Consider the following 23,905-nt stretch of genomic DNA (forward strand, 5'->3'; position numbering starts at 1 on the left):
ACTGACAAAAAAGGTAATTATGAAGAATTGGCCTTTTCATATCCACTCAATAATATACAGTCCTCACCAGCACCTGTTCATGGGTCAAATGGAGAGAAACAAATTCCCCTAAGAAGGGGAAGGGCTGGATATTTTCCTGTCTCTGTGCAGATTATTCGATAACCATGTTTGTGGAGCGAGGCAGGCAGATGGTCCAGAGAAACCAAGCTGACAGAGCTAAAGTAATTGATGGCCTATGTGTTCAGGGAAGACCCAGCAGAAGGAAGGCACATAGTGTTGACCTTGAGGCTCACTGTTGGTTTCAAGTTTGCTCAGATGAGAGCCCTAGCACCCTCACATAAGACAGATCTGGCTGCCACTGCTTTGCACTTTGTCCTTGCCATCTCTCAGGCAAAGAGCTACCTCCTCTGGGACTTCTTCCATTTGCCACAGATGAACTGAGCTGCAGAGAGAAGGGAAGGCAGCATGTGGCTAGGCCAGGCGGATGTATATGCATGAAGCATCACTCCTAGGGACTGCTCCTTATGTGGACATAGGGGTAGACTGACAGGTCACATTTCCTAACACCCTTTCTATTCTTTCTCCATTGCTAGCACCCTTGAAACCACATCTGAACACTCAGACTGCCATTGCATTAGCCGGATGGCTCAGGGGCAGGTTCTATGCCACTTATCAGAACGCTCTGAGAGCCGAGACACGGATGTGCCTTGTGACACGAGCATGAGATGGGAGCCAGGTTGGACTATGATGAGGACTCCCTGTTTGGGAGAAACGGGTCCTTATTTTGTAGAATATATCTAAAATACTGGTGTTCTGGAGTAAAATTTGGTTTATGCTATTCAAATTATTGGACTAAACAAGGAGAATAAAATGACAATAAAGCATAATTTTCAAAGATGAAATGCAAAAGAAGTTTTAGGGCCAGAATCATTTGTCAGAGGACTTTCTAGAGATGCGTTTGGTTTCCAGCTTCTGTAGAACTCCTTCCTCCCCCTCTGCTGACCTCTTCTATTGCTGTAGCGTGCTCTATGCTGAGAAGGGCACCTCCGAGGTCACTTCTGAGACGCCTGGGCTGGACGGGCCCTAGAACATGAGTGAGGCCCAGCCCTCCCGAGGAGACGCTCCACGCATTCACATTCTGCTCCTAGTCACTCCTGTGGGAGGGACGAGCGCCTTCCTGGGGGACCACAACTGCCTGCGCAGCCTGCTCCGGCGGTCCCTGTCAGTATTACTAGTCCCTACAGAGATCATTCTTCCTTTTAGCCTTGAATAATTCCCGTCTAGGGAACGTGCAGGTTGGCCTGCCTTACATCTGAAATGCAGGTAGCCTGGACTCTGCTGCTAGCAGATTGGCTTTTTTAAAGCCATTTAGCATAGTTGACCTTTGATGTGTACCAAACTTATTTATTTATTTATTTACTTATTTAATTTTTTGAGAGAGGCAGGGAGAGATAGAGACACAGAAACCTCAAACTGCTCCTGTATGTGCCCTGACCAGGGAGTCGAACCAGCAACCTCCATGCTCTGGGACAATGCTCCAACCAACCAAGCTATCTGGCCAGGCCTTGATATCAAACTCATTACTGCTCACTGGCTAAAGCGATTTCTCCAACAAGACAGGATCCCGAACATGTCAAAGGGATTCTGTGAGCTTTCCCATGTGCTTGCTGAGACTGCGGACACTGAACCTGACTGGATATGGAACTGGGGACAGGTGGAGCTGGTCTTAGGTCTCAGCTGCAGCCCCAGCCCTTTCATCAGCACAGCTTCATAGAGGTCATCTGAGAACGACAGAGCCCTATGGGCTACGGCCCACAGCCCAGGGAAACGCCTCCTGGAGCCTCTGGGTTACATGGAACAAAGAAGAAAATCACTGCTGTTCACTGGTATAAAGACAGCTGTGTCAGCTGTGTATATCCCAGCCCAGCCTTCCAGGCGGTGGTGAAGAGAAATGTCTGTCTTCACCTTGGGCAGAGAAATGGCTGCCTAGAAAAGGCTTTCCACAGCCAAATGCAAAGTTCAGCAGCTCCCACAAGCCCCAGGAGCAAAAGGGACTGTCCTCTGGGTTGTCTCAAACCAAGAGTTCTCCATCCTGGCTGCCTGTAGGGCAACCAGGGGGAAGAATTGTCGTCTTAAGTGACAAACCCTGAGGCCAGCCTCCAGCCTCCTGTTGAGCTCAGGGCTGTCCTGGTGTCCTGTCTGGCATACCCAGTCACAGTGGAGGGTCCCAGGCATCGGAAGCAGAAGTTGCAAGGTTTCTAAACATACTTATGTGACATTCTCAGACCCTGGTCATTTCCTGCAGGAACTTGGTTGATTAGGTAGGAAAACCACCCTCATGTTTCAGGTAGCTACAAACAGCACCAGGGTCTAAAGCAGGCAGCCAGTCCAGGCAGGCAAAACCAAAGGCCTCTGTTGGCTGGTCAGGCCTTCAAAAAGAAATACTCAGTAAAGTAGGGGGGAAAAGGGGGAGGGGAAGACAGGTTATAAATTAATTAATTATGTGTGAAATATGACCTGAGATGTTTTGATTATCTGAACAGACTCACCCGAAGGAAAAAAGGAAATTTCCTGCCATAGAAGCCGACCCGGAAGAACTCCGGCTCCAGGCGCTGCTGCTCCATGATGTTGTCGTAGTAGCTGGCTTCCATTTTCTGTGAACGAGAAAGGCAGCTGCCATCAGGCTGGCCTGACTGCCAGTGGCCCAAAGCAAGTCCTCCCAGGCCCAAGCAGACGTGGCCTTTTGTAAAGAGACACAGCAGCTCAGTCTAGATGGCAAGTGAGCCCTGAGCCCTGAGCGGCCTCTCCCCGGGGAGCTGCGTGTGGAAGACGAAGCCGCCCTTCCTCTTCCATCGTCACTGCTGGTGGGGTGGGACTGGCCTGCCCCTGCGGCCCTGACAGGCTGCTCTGCGTGTCCTCCCCAGTGGGTGGACCCAGCTCCAAGGAGACCCGGGCTTCCTGCACGTTCGGAGGCACGTGTTCAACATGTGCAGTTAACAGCTTTTCCACCACCCCAGGGGGTCCAGGTTTTGACTGACACTGCACTACCTGGCCCTGGGCTAGTGTTGCTTATAGGGGGCCAACAGCAATTCTCAGCACTGTTTTGCATCAGTCCGACTGTGCTGCTTTTATTCACCTATCATGTGACTAAAGAGGCTAATCGTCAGAGTGAGGAAGGCTCATTTGCCAGAATTACTGGGACTGGTTCCAATTTAGGAGGTTTTCAACTTTAAAAGTTGAACTACTATCCATGATGTCTGGCATTTCCAAGGTTGGCTGGTTTTTTCCAAGGTAGTGTTGGGTGACCTAGCTTCACATTCAGAGAAAACTCACTGGACTCTGACTAAGAAGATAGCTCTAATGTATTCAATCAGCCAGTCTGTCAGGAAGGAGAGGCCTTCAAAGATGAGCCAAGAAGCTACTGCTAGAGCTTTGGCCAGGTAGCTCAGTTGGTTAGGTCAGGGGTAGTGAACCATTTTATACCTACCACCCAATTTTGTATCTCTGTTAGTAGTAAAATTTTCTGACCGCCCACTGGTTCCACAGTAATGGTGATTTATAAAGTAGGGAAGTAACTTTACTTTATAAAATTTATAAAGCAGAGTTACAGCAAGTTAAAGCATGTAATAATAATTACTTACCAAGTACTTTATGTCAGATTTTTGCTAAGTTTGGCAGAATAAATCTTTATAAAACAACTTATTATAGTTAAATCCATCTTTTCATTTATACTCTGGTTGCTCCGCTACTGCCCACCATGAAAGCTGGAGTGCCCACTAGCAGACGGTAGGGACCAGGTTGACTACCACTGGGTTAGAGCATCGTCCCAATGTGGTAAGGTGGCAGGTTTGATCTTCACTCAGGGCACATACAAGAAGCAACCAATAAATGCATAAATAAGTGGAATAACAAACTGATGTTTCTCTCCCTCTCTAAAAATCAATAAAATAATTTAAGTTCTCTGGTAGAGAACCAGTCTATTTTATAAGCCCCAATCCTAACTGGGACCAGGGAACAGAGCAGAGCTAGCCACTTTGACCAGGGTGCAGGACGATGAGCTGAGACGGCTGACCTCTCTTTGCCAATGAACTTAACAGCATCAGCAACCAGGAAGAATTTAGTAGAAACCTTCCAAGTCCGTGGGGCATTTCACTCAGTTTTTGAATATTTTGCTTCCAAGAAGGGAGTCAGAATGAGTTGCTTGAAGTGACCACAAGCCGCAGCAGGGAAAGATCTTAAAAAGTTTTTAGATGAAGCATCCTTGAATAACATCATTTCAGGAAAAGCTTCTTCATGAAGTCAAGCAGCCACCTCCTCCTTCCCTGAGCACCCGTGGCCCTTGGGGGCTGGATCATACAACCACTTATCAAGCGTGTGTTCTGGTTCCCTAGCCAAACTGCAAGGGTCTCAGAGGCAAAAACCGTGACCTCTGCTCCTGCTTAATGTCCATAGCACTAAACTACAGGACTGGGCCTGCAACGAACACTCATTCAGAAAGTGATGCCGGGACAGTCCCGGTACCTCCAGTCGGGGTGGGTGTGGGGGAGGGGCAGAGCTCACCCGAATCCAGCTGAGGCTCTGATAATCGTACAGACTCTCATACTGACACGCCAGCTCCCTGCACAGTGGGATTCCGAACTCCCAGCTCTGCATCAGAAGGAGAAACAAGGCTTCAGCACCTCAGGCATCCTTGTGAGGGCCCAAGCCCATGTCAAACATGTCACAGGGCACAAAGGCCTTCCGTAACTCATACGTCACAAAGAACATATGCTCAAAACCAATCTGCAGAGCACAACACAAAACACTCTGGCTTTCTAGCTGAAGGCCCAGCTTCCAGGTATCTGCTCAAATGTCTCCACCTTCAAAAGGCCTGTCCACGACTGCTTTGTCAGGACAGGTACTTCCTGTCCACTCTCTGTTTCACTATTCTGAAATTATCTTATTTTAAAACAGCATTTATATTTTTGTTGTATTAGTCTCAATTAAATGATAAACTGCATGAGGGCAGGAACCCTACTTATTTATCCTCAGAGCCTGAAACAGTAGTAGGTATGAGCAGGTACTCAATAAAGATTTATTTAATGAGCTGATGAAGGAAACAATGACTTTTTTTAATTTAGAAAATTAAATTTCATGGGGTGACGTTGATCAATAAGAGTACACAGGTTTCAGGTAAACATCTCTATAGCATTGGAACTGTTGATTATACTGTGTACCCATCACCCAGAGTCAAATCATTTCCCGTCACCGTATATTTGTCCCTCTTTCCTCCCCTCCTCCATCCCCCTCTCCCCGGTAACCACTTCACTTTTATCTACATCCATGAGCATCAGTTTTGCATCCCACCTATGTGTGAAATCATACAGTTCTTACCTTTTCTGATTTACTTATTTCACTTAGTATAATGTACACACCATGTTTTCTCTATCCAATCCTATATGGAAGGAAACTTTGGTTGTTTCCATGTCTTGGCCACTGTGAATAATGTTACAACGAACATGGGGGTGCATGTGTCCTTACGTATCAGCATTTTCGACTTTTTGGAGAAGATCCCCAGGAGAGGGATTGCTGGGTCATAAGGTAGTTCTATTCTTAATTTTTGGAGAAACCACCATACTTTCTTCCATAATGGTTGTACTACTTTATGTTCCCACCAGAGGTGAATGAGGGTTCCTTTTTCTCTACAGCTTCTCCAACACTTACTACCTGTCTTGGTGATAACAGCTAATCTAACAGGTGTGAGGTGGTATCTCACTGTAGTTTTGATTAGCATTTCTCTAATAGCTACTGAAGATGAGCATCTTTTCATATATCTGTTGGTCATTTGTATGTCTTCTTGGGAGAAGTGTCGTCTATTCAGATCCTCTCCCCATTTTTTTTTTTTTTTTGTATTTTTCTGAAGCCAGAAACGGGGAGGCAGTCAGACAGACTCCTGCATGCGCCTGACCCGGATCCACCCGGCACGCCCACCAGGGGGCGATGCTCTGCCCATTCAGGGTGCCGCTCTGTTGCAACCAGAGCCACTCTAGCACCTGAGGCAGAGGCCACAGAGCCATCCTCAGCACCCGGGCCAACTTTGCTCCAATGGAGCCTTGGCTGCAGGAGAGAAAGAGAGAGACAGAGAGGAAGGAGGGGAGGGGTGGAGAAGCAGATGGGCGCTTCTCCTATGTGCCCTGGCCGGGAATCGAACCCGGGACTCCTGCACGCCAGGCTGACGCTCTACCACTGAGCCAACTGGCCAGGGCCCTCTCCCCATTTTTTAATTAGATTGTTTGCTTGTTTGTTGCTGAGCTTTGTGAGTTCTTTATATATTTTGGATATTAACCCCTTATTGGAGCTGTTGTTTGTAAATATCTCCTATTTGGTTGGCTGCCTTTTGTTTTGTTGTTGGTTTCTTTTGCTGTACAGAAGCTTTTTAGTTTGATATGGTCCCATTCATTTAAAAACAGTGACTTTAAATTAAATTACTTAAGCTCAGAAACAAGTATGGAAACAAACTCTGACAATTTCCTTTATAGAAAGATTCAAGGCTTCAGATAATCCTTGTCTACTCAGGTCCCAAGCTGTTTCTGTGATGCGGCTCCTGTTACAGTGACAGGCCCATCTCACAATCTAACAGGTAGTTGAGGAGGGCTGCAGTGGCCTTCACTAAGGGACAATAGTGTCCATTTCTTCTTTCTAATATAGTGCTTTCTCTTTTGGTTAAATTGAGAATCATTATTTTACTTGATATTTCAGCCAGGTTCTTTTCCTCACTATCTAAATACTGATTACATTTTTTATATTATAGGAAATTATAAACATATGAAAAAACAGAATAAAAGATGAACTCCTAGGTACTCATCACCAGCTTCAACAATGACCAACTCACGGCCAGTCTTGTACCATTCACGCCCCATCAACTGACTCCTCCATAGAGTTTGCGATATAATTTCATCCCCGAATACTTCGGTATGAATGTTTAAACAGTAAGAACTGTATTTTTGAAAAATACTACTTGAATCAGCATCAGGAAGAAGGACAATGGTGTTTCATTTGGGTCTGTGTTTCTCAAAGAGAGCACGTTATTTCTATCCTCGTGATTAATTCCGCATGAATTGGAACTGCAGGAACTAAAAAGATTTTTAAAAAGGGGAGAGAATTTAAAATAGACTCTGACTCCCTGTCCCTCTACAATGCCTCTGCCTCAGGGAGCTAGAAAGCCTCTCGCACGCCCACATCTGAGCTTTCAAGGGGGCACATGTCATTCCCTTCCCCTGCTCTAAGTGTTGCTTGGGCAGGTTTCGGCCAAGGGCTCACAACAGAGTCTGCCTGGCAGGTCCCTGGCTAGGCAGCTGAGCTGTGTGTAGACGTCAGTCCTGCCTACCAGGAGTGCCCTGGGGGGAACTGTTCATCTATGAGGACCTCACGCGGGGCAAGGTCTGCTGACAGCAGCTCCCAGGAAAGCAGGTCTCCCCTGAGGAGAGCAGTGCCTGACTGCCTCGCTGGCCTCTACCCTAATTTGTAGCCCTGCTGCTCCAAGCCCTCCCCTTTTCCCAACTAGTTTCAGAGTGAGCCAGGGCCAAGAGCTTCCAGAAACTCTGCCAGCCTTAGGGACGGTGCTGGAAAGCTGGTGGGGCTGGCAGCTTTGAGAGCTGCCTCGAAACACAGGCAGGGACCGTGCTGCAGGTGCAACGCATCTACACCTACGTCTTTTCTCTTGGTTCCCTGCCTCCTGGTAGGAGGCAAAGCAACTCTGAAACTCCTTGCCAGTGCCTGAAACCCAGTCACTTCCACCAGCTCTGACAAGTGTGTGGTTTTCCACATCCTTATCACCCCCTACCCCACCCCTGCCCGGGAAGGCACAAAAGTTGCACTGACTAAGGGCTCACTCTAAACGGAATAGAAGGCAAACCCCGGGACTCAAGGATCTTATTACTTTTCCTATAGCAGCCAGGTTTGGCTTTTCTGGAGCAATTAAAAAACAAAACCCAGAATACTTTCCAAAAACTGGTTAGTGCTACCCACTGGGTCATCACAGACAGAGCACAGACACGGAGAAGCTGGACCTTCTATATGAGCCCCTAGACTGGATCTGATAAATATCCCTTTGAGGAGGAGTTCATGAAAGGGCTCCCGGAGGGGTCTGTAGTCAGCACAGAAACCGCCCCCTCCCCCCCACAACCCACAGAAAGGCAGGGGTGCTGGCAGTGGGAGAGCCCCGAGAGGGGGGCCTGTGGGGCCTCCCGGTCCTCCTCCCCTTCCCACTCGCCCACAGAACTCAGGCAGGCTGTGCTTCCATTCCCTTGTCCACACTAAGCACTGAACCTGCTTCTCTAAACCTGCTTAGTCGGGATGAAGAGGGGAAATGATCGCTCACATGCCCAGTGGTAGCCCAGTCAGAGCAGGATAACTCTCTACTCCATACTCTCCGCCCACGGGAAACACAGAGAACTGACACACTAAAGCACTCATGCCCACTCACACCATGCTTATGCCGCTTCCTCCAGCCTGGGAGGGCTTCCTGAGTGTGGGCAAGTGGCAGCGTTAGGTGTGCTGTGTGCCAGGAAGACAGGCCTAAAAGTGCACTGGCATGGGGCCCTAGGTCCGTTCCTGGGCCAGCAAGGAGAGGACGTTTGGGCCGCACAGTGCATCAGTCGGTGTCGCCGCCTGAGCTCCAAGCCTGGGCCTCCTTTCCCGGCTGGGTTACATACGAGCTCCCAGGTTTTGGAAAGGGTTTTGCTCACCAGTGCACCCCCTGCAGGGGTGAGTGTTTTTGACAAACACACTCTTGTTATATAAAACATGTTTTCTGGTTTATGGGCAAAAGTCATTAATGTTTCAATCTTTCTATTTTATAGTGAAAAAACTCACTTAAAAAAAAACCCATTTCTATTCAAGTTAGGGTTTCAGCCACTCTAGTTCCCTGAATGATCCTATTGCAACCTTTAAAACATGCTCAAAGCTGAGCAATAAATGAACACCTTCGACAAGTTACACGCCTTGGCCTTTGCAGTGTATGGGTCACAAACAAAGGGGGTGGGCAGAGGTCCCACCAGGAGCTCCCCTAGAGACAGGAGCACCATGGCCAGGAACCCCCAAGGCAGCCGGAAACGGCGCTGACAACGCCTGCCAAGCCCACAGCATCGAGTCGGATGGAGGATAACCCCCATGGGAGAACCCAGGCTGGGCGGTATGGGAGAGAAATCCAAGACAAGAACAGGTACCAGTAAGAGGGAGAACGGGGGGCTCCTTCGGCAAGGATTAAAATCCATTCATTTGAACAGCTCGTTTTCTGTGGCAGATTAGGAAGCCACATCTAGTAAACAGAAGTGGGCACCCAGAAGCCCTGCTGTAGGAGCACTGGCATTCATAGTTGTATAAAACTAGGATGTGCAGCTGTTTCTTAGACCTCCGATATGGAACCGGCTTCCAAGCTGCAGAACTCAGCCGTTCTGCCGCCCACGCTGAGGAAGTCACGCTGCCTCTGAATCCCATGCGCACACACCGGCATCGGCCCCGCCCCAGCCCGTGCAACCCCGGCAGCTGCCGCCGTGCTCCACTGCGCAGGAGCGCAGGGGCGGGAGGCGGCCGCACCACCCTACCTTGCCTTTGTTGAAGTAGTGGATGATCTTGCGGCACAGCCCCTCTTTCCGCTGCCACTCGGTCTGAGACGGGTAGTGGAGGAACTCCCGCAGCGGCCGCTCCTCCCACCGCAGCAACTCGCAGTAGAGGAGCAGAGTGAACGCAGCCTCTGTGGGGACAGGCAGTACGGAGGTCCAGGGCTGGGCAGCACACCAGGGCAAGCTCGTGCAGCCCAGGCCAGGCCCACTGGAGACCACAGGCGTGACAGGGAGCTGCCCACCCAGCCAGGACTTTGAACCACAGTGTGAAGGAGCCCAGGGTCCTGGCAGACACTCTCTTCCCATGGCCTGGTCACTTGTTCTGGGCTCCAAAGTGTGGCCCAGCTGGCTGAGTCTGCACACAGGTGGTCTTGCTTTGGGAGACAGGGACCTATTAGAACGAACTCCTGGGTTGTTTTTTGCCCAACTGACTAGAGCCTTCTTTCCAAGCATGTCAGAACTGGCTCGTAGGGGTGAGCCCTGGCCAAGGCTTCTCTCTGCCCTCCTTAAGCCCGCCTCAGTGCCTCTCCCTTCTCTTTCTGATCTCAGCATGGTCCTGGAAATGACCATTTCCCATTGCCTCTGTTTCTAAAAGGACCAGGGAGAGGACGTATGAATGATGATAAACATATCGGGCCTGGAGCCAGAAGCTCCATCCCTGAGGGAACCTAAAGCTGATGCTGAACCCGGGCAGGAGCCCAGCTACACCTTACCCGGCATGTTAGAGAGGGTTGTGGAAAACAGCAGCTAAATACCACGGCTCCCTTAACTCCAGGGATGAGTCACAGCCACTGCTCAGGGTCCTCACTGCACCCTCGGCTCTTTCCCGTTCTATTTGCTCATTCTAGTGGTTCATGTCCTGCTGGAAAGTTAGTGAGTTCTAGCTTCTGCCTGGCCTTCAAGGCCCTACTCAGGTCTGCTCCCCACGACTAAGGAGAACCTCATTTCTAACTGTTTCCCGACCCACATCCAGTGCTAGCCACGCCCACTGGCTTGCAGAGACTCTCTAGGCTTCTCCTCATCCTTGCCTCTCTGCCTGTCCTCCGGTCCCTGGGCCCTCTTGCCCAGGGATGCTCATGGCTCCTCACTGGGTCTGGGAAGCCCTTTCTCTCTGGGGATGAGTCTCTGAGGCACTCAGGGCCTGCCTTTGGAGCTTAGGACACAATATATTCTTTTCAGATGACACTGCTGAGACCATGAGGAATACCCTGCACCCTCTCTCTGCCCAAACCCCAGACCCAGCCTGAGCCGTGGCCCTGTCCCCCAGTTTAGTCAGTGCTGCTACTGACACAGAATTTGTCAGTCTATCACCTCACGGCCCTCTTAGGGGGTTGCCGGGAGCATGGTGGGAATGGCTGCAGAGGATGGCAGTCAGCCAAGTTACCCTTTAACTCTTGCCAAGCTGTCTAGTCAGAAAAGGTGGTGTCCATGCCAAAGCCTCGGACGTCTAGAGGTAAAGATAAAGGATTCTATGTTTCAACAATTTCATCCAGTTCTAGTAATCTGTGTGGAGAACAGCTTCAGCTGCCTAGTCTAGCACACCAAGTTCAGTCCTGTGGCCCAGAGGCTAAGATGTGGTGGCTGGTCACCACAGTGAAGAAGGTGGCAATTTGGGGGAAATTATGGCACAAGGTGACCAGGTAGGACTTCTCATTCAGAGTGGGGCTCAGTAAACAGTGTATGACAGGCACACTGAAATGCTTTTCAATGTGTTCTGTTAGAAAAGGCCTTGGCAATGGATTAAATTGTAGACGCAACGAAAGGGCCTGTCAGAAAGCCCAGCTCAGCATGGTCTGCTGTGTAGCTGTAGGGCAGTGGTAGTCAACCTGGTCCCTACCGCCCACTAGTGGGCGTTCCAGCTTTCATGGTGAGCAGTAGCGGAGCAACCCAAGTATAAATAAAAAGATAGATTTAACTATAGTAAGTTGTTTTATAAAGATTTACTCTGCCAAACTTAGCGAAAATCCGACATAAAGTACTTGGTAAGTAATTACTATTATATGCTTTCATTTGCTGTAAATTTTATAAAGTAAAGTGACTTCCCTACTTTATAAATCACCATTACTGTGGAACCGGTGGGCGGTTAGAAAATGTTACTACTAACAGAGATACAGAAGTGGGCGGTAGGTATAAAAAGGTTGACTCCCCCTGGTGTAGGGGAAGAGCCTAGGCTGTAAGGCAGGGCTCCAGTGAGTTCTAGAAGTCCAGGAGTAGGCGCATGCTCCTATGTGGTGGCCTCACTTAGTTTCAGCTGTGAAGGTCATTAAAAAGGCTCTGTGTGTGAGCAGTGACAGCGAGCTCAGGATGCCCCGAAACTGGCACACCGAATTTGGAAGTTACCTAGGAGGCCTCAAAGTGGGTGAACAGGAGGCAAGGGGAAGGGACAGCAGCCCCAGGCAGCAGAGCCCATGCACGAGGCACTGGTGGAAGTCCCACCTGCTCTCTCTACCACGTGTTACAGAGGAGAAGAGGGGAAGGAGGGAGGGGAGAGGGCAGCACGGCCCCAACACTCTGCCAAGATCTTGCAGACACCAGTGCAGAGCCCTTCTCTGCCAGCTGTGCATATCTATCCAGACTGTCCCCACGGGGAGGCATGGCTCTCCCTCTTCCACTCACCCGTGTAGTTCTCGGCCTGCAAATGCATATCACAAAGCTTATGGATATAGCGAATATACATTTCTTCTTTGTTAATCTCTGATTTGTAAAAATTCTGTAGGAGAGAAGGAAATAATACATATAAATGGGAGAGGCTGACATCTGTGGAGGCCATACCCGAGCGCCAGGCAGCTGGCCACAACCCAGGTGTTCAGGGCAGGAGTGGGAGGGCAGGCTGTGGACATAGCCAACACCAAGAAGGAAAAGGACCCACCTGCTTGGGGTGGAGCCCCTGGCAGATCTGTGGGAGCCTTGAGTAGTGAGAAAGAGGAAGAATGCCCGTGTAGATTGGGGACCAGCAGGCTGGGAGTTAGGGTATGTCAGGGTTGGTGGGACTTGGCCAAGAGGCCAGGCTACAGCTCTGTCCAAAGAGAAGCTCATTTCATTCCTTTCCCAAGTGGGGACGTGACTGAGGAGGTACAGGTCCCCAAGATGCCAGTAACAGAGCTGGCGCCCTGACTCAGACTCCTAGGCTTCTAGCCATGTGCTGTAGAAAGGCCTAGCCAACTGCAGTACAGGTCAGAGTAACCCTACTAGGCAGACAGGAGGAAGAGCCAGGTCCTCTCACCATCAGGTTAACTGTGCAGCCGATCTTCTTATTCTCTGTCTCCTCTCCTTTCATGCAGTCCCTGGAAGGGAGAGTGCAGATGAATGTCCCATGGCATGCAGTGGTGCCTCTGGGACAGCACACAGAACTGCAGTGTCACTGAGGCGTGAGTGTGACCCAGCCCCAGACTGGGATGCTCTCCAGTCAGAGCTGCTTCTTGGCTGCTTCCCCCTGGAGGACGAGCAGGGACTCTCCTAAGAGAGGCTTCTGAAGCATCGGGCTGTGGCCGTGTGCAGAGGGCTGGCTGTGCCTGACCGGTGGCCGGGCAGCCCTCGGTGCCAATGGAGGGGCCTGGCAGAGAAAAGCTCCATGACCTCCAGCTGCCTCCTCCAGGTGGAGGTTCCAACGAGCCCCAAGGAGCTTGGCAGCCCTGGCTCTGTCCCTGTCTGTTCCAGAGCACCAGGAAAACCCTTCCAGACCTTTGCTTCTAATCTGAGAAACACAGTTGCTACCAATGAGCACTTTTATATCCAACACAGAATGTCTGGGATTCATGCAGAAGTTGGAGACATCAGCCTAAGAGTTGAAGAGGTACTTCTCTGAGTACTTACGGTTCACGCCAGTATAAAACTGAGTCTCACACTATAGGTCAAGTCATTCTGGAGTGCAACCTATTGATTAATTATATAATCAATGCATGTATATATGTGTATGTATGTATGTGTATACATATATATATCATATATATATTAGCTTTCAATAGTTATTTTCTTAGTTAAGCTCTTGTTGAACTAAACTGCACTGGGGTGGAAGAGACTTCTTTGGTTCCTGCATAATCTTCCAGGAAGTTTATCCAATCAATCAGTACATACTATACACCAGGGGTCCCCAAACTACGGCCCATGGGCCACATGCGGCCCCCTGAGGCCATTTATCCGGCCCCTGCCGCACTTCTGGAAGGGGCACCTCTTTCATTGGTGGTCAGTGAGAGGAGCATAGTTCCCATTTAAATACTGGTCAGTTTGTTGATTTAAATTTACTTGTTCTTTATTTTAAATATTGTATTTGTTCCCGTTTTGTTTTTTTTACTTTAAAATAAGATATGTGCAGTGTGCACAGGGATTTGTTCATAGTTTTTTTATAGTCCGGCCCTCCAATGGTCTGAGGGACAGTGAACTGGCCCCCTGTGTAAAAAGTTTGGGGACCCCTGCTATACACCTATCAGGGACTATCAAGGCTCCATGCAGGGAACCAGGGAGATAAGGATAAAGTTCTTGTCCTCAAAGAGTTGGCTCTCTTCTGTTGGATGAGCTGGAAAGGTGACAAATGATGATCATCTGAGGTGACTCATGCTCCGAAAGAGGTGAGCAGAGACAGCCAGCTCAGACCCTGCTAGGACAGACTCTTTGACGGGGGTGGGCTGGAAAGCCAACTCTTTCTGAAGGGAAGAATGTGAGTGGTAACAACAAAGATGAGAATGTAGGGCATGGCTTTGGAATCAGGCAGATCTGGGTTTAAATCCTGGCAATGGTATGCCTTCATTGGTACAAAGATAAGGGTCACCCTTCAGGGCTCCTTATGATATTAGAGACTGTGAAGCACAAAATATATTTTATATACATACATACACACACATATACATACATACACACACACATATAGATAGATAAGTTGTTTTTTTTCTAAGTGCATGCGAGAGACAAACAAAGACAGAGGAGAAGCATCAGCTCATAGTTGTGACATTTCAGTTGTTCATTGATTGCTTTCTCATATGTGCCTTGACGGGGGGAGCTCCAGGCAAGCCAGTGACCCCTTGCTCAAGCCAGCGACCTTGGGCTTCATGCCAGCAACCTTTGGGCTCAAGCGAGTGACCATAGGATCACGTTGATCATCCCACACTTAAGCCAGTGACCCTGCGCTCAACCAATAAGCCTGTGCTCAAGCTAGATGAGCCTGCACTCAAGTTGGTGACCTTGGGGTTTCACACCTGTGACCTCAGTGTCCCAGGTCAATGTTCTAGCTACTGTGCCACCACAGGTCAGGCGGTACAGTTTTAATAAGTGGGAGCCATCATAAGCACCATGGTGCTTCCTTTTAAGCTAACAGGAACAATACTGGGAGGTGGGGTGCAGGGCATGGGTGGGACTGACAGGAGATAGGGCCGGAGAGGTGAGCAAAGGCCAGCGGATGAGGAGCCTTTGATGTCACGTGAAAGAGCCTGAACTTATGTGGTAAGTACCATCACTGAGCCAAGAAATGGAGGAGAACGAAGTGAGTTTGAGTTGCTTGTGAGCCGCAAGGTAGGTAGAGAAATCAAACAAGCATTAAAACTAGGCCCTGGAGCCTGAGAAATTAATTTCTGCTCTTGCTGGCAGGCGACAGTGAAGAGGGCCAACCTTTAGTAAATGTAGTGAGGAAGAGGCAAAGAGTTTTACCCACCCATCCTCCCTGGGTGGTGGCAGGTGTAGGAAAGACGAGGGGTATGATGTGAACAAATAAGTCCTCTCTGCTACAAGGGGCTCCCAAAAGGCCACCTGGGATCTCCTAGGGCCCAGGAACAATGGTCTGAACAACTGTGAGAAGCACAGATGTGAGCCCTTTCTCAGGAGTTCCATCTCCGCGTCCACGCCAGTGCCCTGTACATCCTAGTCCCCGCAGAGTAGACCTGCTTACTCAGCAGAAGCTGCTGGGGACCTGAACTTGTTCCCATTTTCCGATTCATGGGTCGAAAATGCTCTCTCTTGGCTATTTCAAGTCTTGTTGTACAGAGGAGACAACTATCGCTTGGGGCTGGGTTTCCTCTTCCATTCCTTATCATCTTCCTCTAGGTCCCAAAAGGCACCCTAAGTCCACACTCCTGAAGTCTGCCGGAAGAAAATCTAAGGCTGCAGTGGTAGCATCACTGAAACTTTTAAACTAATTCAAAAGTCATAAAATGACCGAGAAAGCAGGTTTTCATGAAAAAACTAATTTCATATGAACTCTCAGACCAAAGAGAACATAAAGAACTCTGAGCTCACTCACGATCTGATTCCTGTTATCTTCTTATGACCAGGACCAAAGGACAGAAATACACAGACTTTAGGCAAAGAACGCAGGCATAGAAAAGTAGGCTCCCTGGACAATGGAAAAGCCAACTGAGAGTCCTTCTGGGTCACACTTTTGTACCAGGCAACATTTCCCTGCTCATCTGCCATATGGCTCTGAAGAAAGGCCACACTAAGGACCTACAGGTATTCTCTGCCTTGCTCTGGAGACAACTTTTCTTTCCCTCCCTGCTGTGTCCATTCCTCAGGATGGAAAGCCAGATGGCTGCAAGTCATGGGGTGTCTCCTGGGAACATGTACCCATATACCAGGAGGGATCCCAGGAAGGCATGTGCTCTCTCTCCCCTCCGCTCCCCTGCCCCCACCTTCGGCCATCAGTAGATTCTTAATGACTGGTGATGGCACCCAACACCAGAACAGTCCTCCCCCTGAAGGGCACATGGTCTCAGCTTCTTAAGGTCAAGGATGCCCTTGCTGGAGAGAGCATCCTGATCAGAGAAGAGGTCAGGTAGGTGCCTGAGAAGATACCTGTAGTCAAGAAGGCGTTCCATGAGGCGGGTGACTGAAGTCACAAAGGAAATGCCGGTCTCACGCCATGTTTCCTGTTCAACCTTCTCCAGCAGGCTATTGGTGGAGGAGCGAGGGAAACAAACAACACATAATTCATGAGCCTTCCTCGGCACAAGAGTGGGATCCTAGAGCCCATGGGGCCTGCGATGGGTACGGAGACGGCAGACTTACCACACTGCAGTCTTACCTGGGGTAGGGCCCAAACAGCTGAGTTCTGCTCCACGCAGCAGAAAGCAATGACAAGGCAATTACTGAACTGGCAAGAACAAATGAGCATATCTTCCATTTTCCTATATAAGACCCTAAGAATGCCACTGAACCGAGAGGGATTTCAAAGTCCCAGCCCTTTCGGTGCACACTGTAAGCCTATTCTGAAGAAGTAGCTGAGTAAGGGTCCACTGAGGTTCAACCTGGCTTTGCCAAATGGCTGACCGCCTCTACCAATTCCTAGGGCTATCATCAGCGTACACACACACCAACCTGTCATACAAACCAAGGGCAAGATTCTCACCAGTCTTGAGGGCTCAGCATGAGGCCCTCCAGGAGCTGTACACAGCCATCTCCATTGTCGGGATGTTCCCACACAAAATGTGCCAGAGCCAGAATCTGAACACCCAGGTCCTCTTCTCACTCACCAGCCCCGTGCTCCCAGTACCTCAGGACGGCCTCTGGCTTCTCCAAAGACCCTGGCCTCTAAGATCCTCGCTTCCCACAGATCTCCCCTGACTCCTTTCCATATGGTCCCTAGCTTCTTAAGGTCATGAAAAGTCACCTGGATGAGTAGGCCCAGCTAGGGGCATCCCACTGGGGACTCACACCTACAGCTTGGCAGCTGTTAATGCTGCTGTGACGCTGACCGTCTCTCTGCACAGAGCATTCAGTCTGAGCCGAGACTTCTGGGAAGGTGACGGTTTCCCATGCGACCCATGCTAACAAAAGAGAAGGCAGGACCATTGGCTCTGGCCTCTGAACCATGTGGATAAAGCCACTGTGTCAGCATTCCCCTAACTGCTCTACAGAGCTCTGCTGTCCTGGGTGACAGAGAGAGGTATTCTGTGTGCAAACAAGCATGGCAAGTGCTGATCACAATACCCTTTTGGAGAATTTCACATCTTTCTGCACATTTAAGGCTTTGAGAAATCTAAAGTTACAGAGGCCTGTTCAATTTTGTTCAATTCAGTCTTTTCTAAACCGATCAGCCCATGACCCACTTAGTCTTTTTTCAGCATACCGACAATCTTCCCCGAAACACTAACTGGGAAATGCAGCTCCCTGCTATCTACCAGTGGCCTTCAGTTCGCATCCACGGTTTCAGAAGGGTTCATCTGGTCAGGTGATTAGTGATTACAAATTACTTTTATGCTTCTTCCTTGTAGTAAAATCATCTGTTAGTGGCTTACGAAGAAATTTCTCTGCCTTACTTCCACAATTAGAAATAGCTTCAGCTAAAAGGGAAATGCACTCATTTCCACAAATTAAAATTATTTAAATTTCAAGTACATTCACATTTCATTGCCTGACTCATCAAGGAACAAAGTGGATAGAACAGAACAGAAAGGTTTCCCCCTTTAAAACCAGGAGATCGGGGCTCCCCTCCGGAGCCGCTGCTTACTGGTGGTGCCGGCAGGGGCATGGTGTCACTGCTCTGGGCCGTTTTATCACCTCCGTTCATCCAGATGACATCTGCCCTGCCTGCCTCACAGGTGCGGTGTGAGGGTTAAACAGGAAATTTCAACACTTTTCTGCACAGTGTAAAGTTCTAAGCAAATGTATAGTATTATTACTGGAAAATACGTTCCAGGTTGGCCTTCAGCATGACACGAAATCAAAGAGAATCTCAAAGCTGGAAATGAGCGAGATGGGAGACTCTAGGACTGCAAATGTCTTATGTTTTGTTTTTGTTTTTTAAAATGAGAAAGTGCTCAGGATCACCATGGCTCCCTGAGCGGCCCTTTGGACTTAGCCCTGTGGCAAGTCCTGAAAGGTCTCTTGGCCTCCAGGAACTCAAGACAGAAGCCACGAGTGGTAGGCCTGGGAGAGCCCTCGACATCACTCGGGACCCCCCCCCCCCCCACCGTTTCTCACACAGGGAAACCGGCATGAAGAGGGGTATGACTTGTTCAAGGCACAGAATCCGTGTTAGTGTTTTCCAAGCTGTAAGTTCTTGCAGAGCAGGAATTCAACTCCCCCTCCTAGTACTGAGCCCTCATCGAGTCCCCATGAACTATCTGCCCAACTGGCTCCAGTGTACACTTAGGAGGACATAGAGCGATCCTTTCCTATCAGCACGTGCAGGAGTCAGAGTGTTCGCCCTGCCTCCGCCTCTTCAGCAACCACAGCAATCTCTGGGAGAGCTGCTGTCAGGACATCACTTTTTTTTTTTTTTTTTTTACAGGAGGCAGTCACTGCTACCACTAGGAACAACCTAGATCTCTCCTGACACCCACCCTCTGAAGCCAGCCCAGCATGGGGGGGCACCCCTATCCTTCATTAGCCCACTCTACCCCGTCCCCCAGCGTGGGGTGCCTGAGGCTGAAGCCGCTTACAGCAGGCCGAAGAGCTCCCGGTAGCTCTCGTCACCTTTCCCTTCTGACACCATGCTGTCCAGCTTGTCGATCAGCTCGGCCTCCACCTAGAGGGAAGCAGAGACTGTATAAGTTGGGCTGACCCCGCTGCAGGTGAGGATGGTGGGGGACGGCTCCCTGCTTTGTCTTTGCACCAACTACATCCTGGGGAAGATAGGATCTCACTCAAGCCAGGAGAAACCACCCTGCCTCCCCCAGCCGGGAAGACCTCCCCTTCCAGTGGTTTGAAAGAGAGCTAGGACTCAGAATTCTCAGGGGCTCTTTTCCCAGGCTAGGGACAAAGGCCAGGACTCCCTGGAGAGAAAAGTATTTTGGATCTAAAAGAGGTCTTTCTGCCTTAAAAAATGTTCATTCAAAAGAATTGATATGTATACAAAACATTTGGTTAGAACTTGACCCTCTAGACCAGGGTTAATCAACCTTTTTATACCTACCGCCCACTTTTGTATCTCTGTTAGTAGTAAAATTTTCTAACCGCCCATCGGTTCCATAGTAATGGTGACTTATAAAGTAGGGAAGTAACTTTACTTTATAAAATTTATAAAGCAGAGTTACAGCAAGTTAAAGCATATAATAATAATTACTTACCAAGTACTTTATGTCGGATTTTCGCTGTTTGGCAGAATAAATCTTTATAAAACAACTTATTATAGTTAAATCTATCTTTTTATTTATACTTTGGTTGCTCTGCTACTGCCCACCATGAAAGCTGGAACACCCCCTAGTGGGCGGTAGGGACCAGGTTGACCACTGCTCTAGACAGCCAGGTGCACAGGAGGGGAGCAGGGGGCTGGTCCTTACTCTGACTGCCATTTGACTGGGCGAAGGGACACGTGTTCCCTTCAGAGAGTCTCCTTCAGGATAAAGGGCTCCACTGTTTGTCCCCACAGGACCTAAAGCCCTTGGGTCGTCATGGGTGGATTCCTCAACTGCGAGGAGCAACGCTGCACCTGTCACACTGCGCCCCTGACCCACAAGGTGCTCAGCAGTGCTCGGTCACTTCTGACAGGCTTCATTAAGTTCACTAGGAGCTGAGAAATGAACTTGTAAGTGGTGTGACATCAAACCTTTTAAACCCTTCATTAGCCTTGAAAATGTGCAATTGTGGTTATTATTTATATAGATATTTCAAATAAACCAAAAATGATGCACCACCCTGATATACCAAGGTTGTGGGTTCGATTCCCAGTCAGAGCACATACAAGAATCAACCAGTGAATGCGTACATAAGTGGAACAACAAATTGGTTTTTCTCTCTCTCTCACTCTAAAATCAATCCATAAATAAAAATAAACGGCATAGCTGCACATAATAATGAACCATAACAGGAGCATTTTCTCACTCCATATAGGGCCAAAATCTTCAGGCAATGAACTAATAAAAGAATAACTGAATTAGGAAATTCATTGAGGGCAATTATGGTTTCTGAAATCCCCTTAGCAGAAAACGAGAGAGCCTGTTCCCCGGCCAGGATGAGGACAGTCACACATTTATGTTTGGTCTGAAGAGTCAGCTGCTTGAACATCCATTCACAGGAAACAAAGTCTGAGACAGGGGTCCTTAGGGAGTGATGCCACAACTCTCTCTGCGGAGAGAAGAGGCCTCAGTGGGGACTTGCTGTCAGGGAGAGCGGGGCCTAGAAGCCACGGCATCTCACTCCCAGTTCAAAGCTTGCTCTTTCTGTCTCACTTGGTCAGTCAGCTGGCCACAAGTCTCCCAAGGGAAGCGGGGTCTGTTCATAACAAGGGATTTCCCTTCACATATGCAGGTACAAGTAGATTGTGCTTCTCAGAACAGGGCAAAAGTGGGGAGGAGACCTGGAGCAGCAGAGATACAACAGTGCAAACATGGGTAAGGCAGTTCCCTGGAGTTTCCAATATGGGTCCCTAGTCCAGCAGCATCAGTCACCAGAGACCTTGTTAGAAATGCAAATTCTCAGGCTCCCACTGCATCAGAAGCTCAGCGGGGAGGCAGTGATCTGTGTTTCAACAAGCCCTCCAGGGGGTTATGATGCCAATTCAAGTGTCAGAACTTCTGTATATGGGGACCTTACTTCATCACCCTCTGCAGTGCTGGTAAACGAAGGAGCCAGAAGAAATTGAGAAATCCAGAACAGGGGATTCTGAAGAAAATCAATGTCCCTAAGTCAGATGAAATGGTAAGTTTTTCATAATTGGTAATATTGACAATTTCAGGTTTGAGGAGTTACTTTTATTTACAGAACCGATATTCCTAAAGTGACACCTCACTCATTCCTTCAACAAACAGATTTCCTGCTACACAATCTGCTGCTACTTCTGGACAAAGTACACTGCTCACAACAATTAGGGGATATTTCATTGCTTCATATTCACTTTGAAATATCCCCTAATTTTTGTGAGCTCTATTTCCCCTTCTAAGTGCAAGTTTCCTTGCTGTGAGACAGCAATGGGGGTTACCGTTCCTCTTCAGTCCACTGTGCCCTAGCTCCTGGGAAGTGCTCGATGAGTGCTGGTTTTGATTTTCAACTCCACGAACCTACCGCACCTCAGACACCATACTGGGTTCTAAGAAATAAAAGCATAAGGAATAGTCCTGGCTCCAACAGCACATCACCTGGTGGAGGGGACAGGAAGGACAGCGGCCGACCCAGTGCAGCATGATCAGTGTTCGGGTGGAGCACACACAGAAAGGGTGGCTTGGGGTTTGACAAGTCTATAGACTCTCAAGAGTTTCAAGAAATAGTGGAAAAACTTATGAAATGTTTTAGCTCTTTGGTTCAGCAATTAACAGGTGAGAAATTTACCTAAGAAAATGATTAGGCATATATATGTTTTTTTGCAATTTTAACAACAAAACTTTTTTTTTTTTCCTGTATTTTTCTGAAGCCGGAAACGGGGAGGCAGTCAGACAGACTCCCGCATGCGCCCGACCGGGATCCAACTGGCACGCCCACCAGGGGGCGACGCTCTGCCCACCAGGGGGCGATGCTCTGCCCCTCCGGGGTGGCGCTCTGTTGTGACCAGAGCCACTCTAGCGCCTGGGGCAGAGGCCGAGGAGCCATCCCCAGCGCCCGGGCCATCTTTGCTCCAGTGGAGCCTCGGCTACGGGAGGAGAAGAGAGAGACAAAGAGGAAGGAGAGGGGGAGGGGTGGAGAAGCAGATGGGCGCTTCTCCTGTGTGCCCTGGCCGGGAATCGAACCCGGGACTTCTGCACGCCAGGCCGACGCTCTACCACTGAGCCAACCGGCCAGGGCCAACAACAAAACTTTTAAATGTGCCTAAGTTTCCAGAACTAGGAGACTGACTAAACACACAGAGGTCCAGTCAAGCAACAGAACAGCATGTCGGCGCTACACTGACGGCTCACGTGCAGAGACAGTGAGGACAGGGTGCTGCTACAAAAGGGAGACCAAAACCAACATACATTAATTGTCCTAAAAAAACCCAACACAGATTCCATTTTTTAACTTAAAAGAAAAAAACCACAACTATGAATTGGAAAAAATACTAAAAAGACAGCCCAACTCCCTTCCCTACAAGTTACTAATAGTAGGATTATGGGTTAAATTTTTTCATTATAGCTTATTTGTACTTTTAATGTTTCTACATTAAGCACTGTTGTTTTTTTTTGTTTGTTTGTTTTTTTGTATTTTTCTGAAGCTGGAAACGGGGAGGCAGTCAGACTCCCGCATGCGCCCGACCAGGATCCACCCGGCACGCCCACCAGGTGGCAATGCTCTGCCCATCTGGGGTGTCGCTCTGTCGTGACCAGAGCCACTCTAGCGCCTGGGGCAGAGGCCAAGGAGCCACCCCCAGCGCCCGGGCCATCTTTTGCTCCAATGGAGCCTCGGCTGTGGGAGGGGAAGAGAGAGACAGAGAGGAAGGAGAGGGGGAGGGGTGGAGAAGCAGATGGGCGCTTCTCCTATGTGCCCTGGCCAGGAATCGAACCCGGGACTCCTGCACGCCAGGCCGACGCTCTACCGCTGAGCCAACCGGCCAGGGCCAAGCACTGTTTTATAGTTAGAAGTATTTTTAGTAGTGGTAAGAAGTAGGGGAGTAGCTAACAGAGCCAAAGCTATGGAAAGTACAATTGGAAACAAGACCAAAAATCTTGGATTTTGGTGGTTATAGACGACCTTCAAAAGAGAGCGGTTTCAACAGAAGTGGGTGCACAATATACGCTAGGCTAAATAGGATATTTCAGGAGGTGGAAAGTGGAAGAGTAGATAGACCATTCTTCTAAAATACTTGATGGCAAAGGGAAGCAGCACCTTTCCAGCCGGGGACAACAAGGTTTACATGCTGGCTGTAGATCAACTGCTCATGATAGTCTTACTGGGGACAGAACACAGTTCATCAGCTGAGGCTTAAAAGGTGAGACAAATGAGCTCCAACTTCATCTCCCATCAAGCTGGCCTTCTTGCTTCAGCGTAACGGGGGGCGCAGCCCAGCCCCTTTCCGGAGCCTCAGCTGGCCCACGGTGCAGGTCTGCAGTGTCATCTGCTTCCTGGAAACTGGGTTCTCTCCCAGGCAGTTGGGCACTTTGCACAATTAGAAGACACCCATGAGACAACACAGAAAAGCAACATTTCTTTTCTGTTTGAAATGATTATCTCCTGTGGTTCTCAGGGGAGGGGGTGGGGAGTAAAGAGGGACAAATATACAGTGATGGAAAATGATTTGACTTTGAGTGATGGGCACACAATGCAATCAACAGTTCAAATGCTATAGAGATGTTCACCTGAAACCTATTGAACTCTTTTTTTTTTTTTTTTTTTTAGATTTTATTTATTGAGTTTGGGGTGGGGGAGAGAGACAGATAGAAAGAGAGGGAGGATGAGAAAGAGGAGGGAGAAGTGGAAAGCATCTACTCATAGTAGTTGCTCCTATATGTGCCTTGAACCAGGCAAACTCAGGG

General features: G+C 49.0%; 1 protein-coding gene across 7 annotated transcripts in view; it reads right to left on the reverse strand.

Moving 5' to 3' along the window:
• Positions 1-23,905, reverse strand: part of DOCK3 (dedicator of cytokinesis 3) — a 261,860-nt gene that overhangs the window by 28,681 nt on the left and 209,274 nt on the right. For 6 of the 7 annotated variants that reach the window (XM_066350463.1, XM_066350461.1, XM_066350459.1 and 3 more), the window contains 8 exons: positions 18,968-19,053; positions 16,609-16,635; positions 16,380-16,475; positions 12,826-12,886; positions 12,219-12,312; positions 9,585-9,733; positions 4,561-4,647; positions 2,550-2,654 (listed from right to left, as the gene is read on the reverse strand). In XM_066350463.1, coding sequence (XP_066206560.1) covers positions 2,550-2,654; positions 4,561-4,647; positions 9,585-9,733; positions 12,219-12,312; positions 12,826-12,886; positions 16,380-16,475; positions 16,609-16,635; positions 18,968-19,053 — 705 coding nt within the window. The remainder of the gene's footprint in view (positions 1-2,549; positions 2,655-4,560; positions 4,648-9,584; positions 9,734-12,218; positions 12,313-12,825; positions 12,887-16,379; positions 16,476-16,608; positions 16,636-18,967; positions 19,054-23,905) is intronic. The other variant, XM_066350460.1, reaches the window with a different exon arrangement.

Source organism: Saccopteryx leptura, chromosome 10 (genome assembly GCF_036850995.1).
Source record: "Saccopteryx leptura isolate mSacLep1 chromosome 10, mSacLep1_pri_phased_curated, whole genome shotgun sequence".
In the NCBI taxonomy this organism is placed as follows: Eukaryota; Metazoa; Chordata; class Mammalia; order Chiroptera; family Emballonuridae; genus Saccopteryx; species Saccopteryx leptura.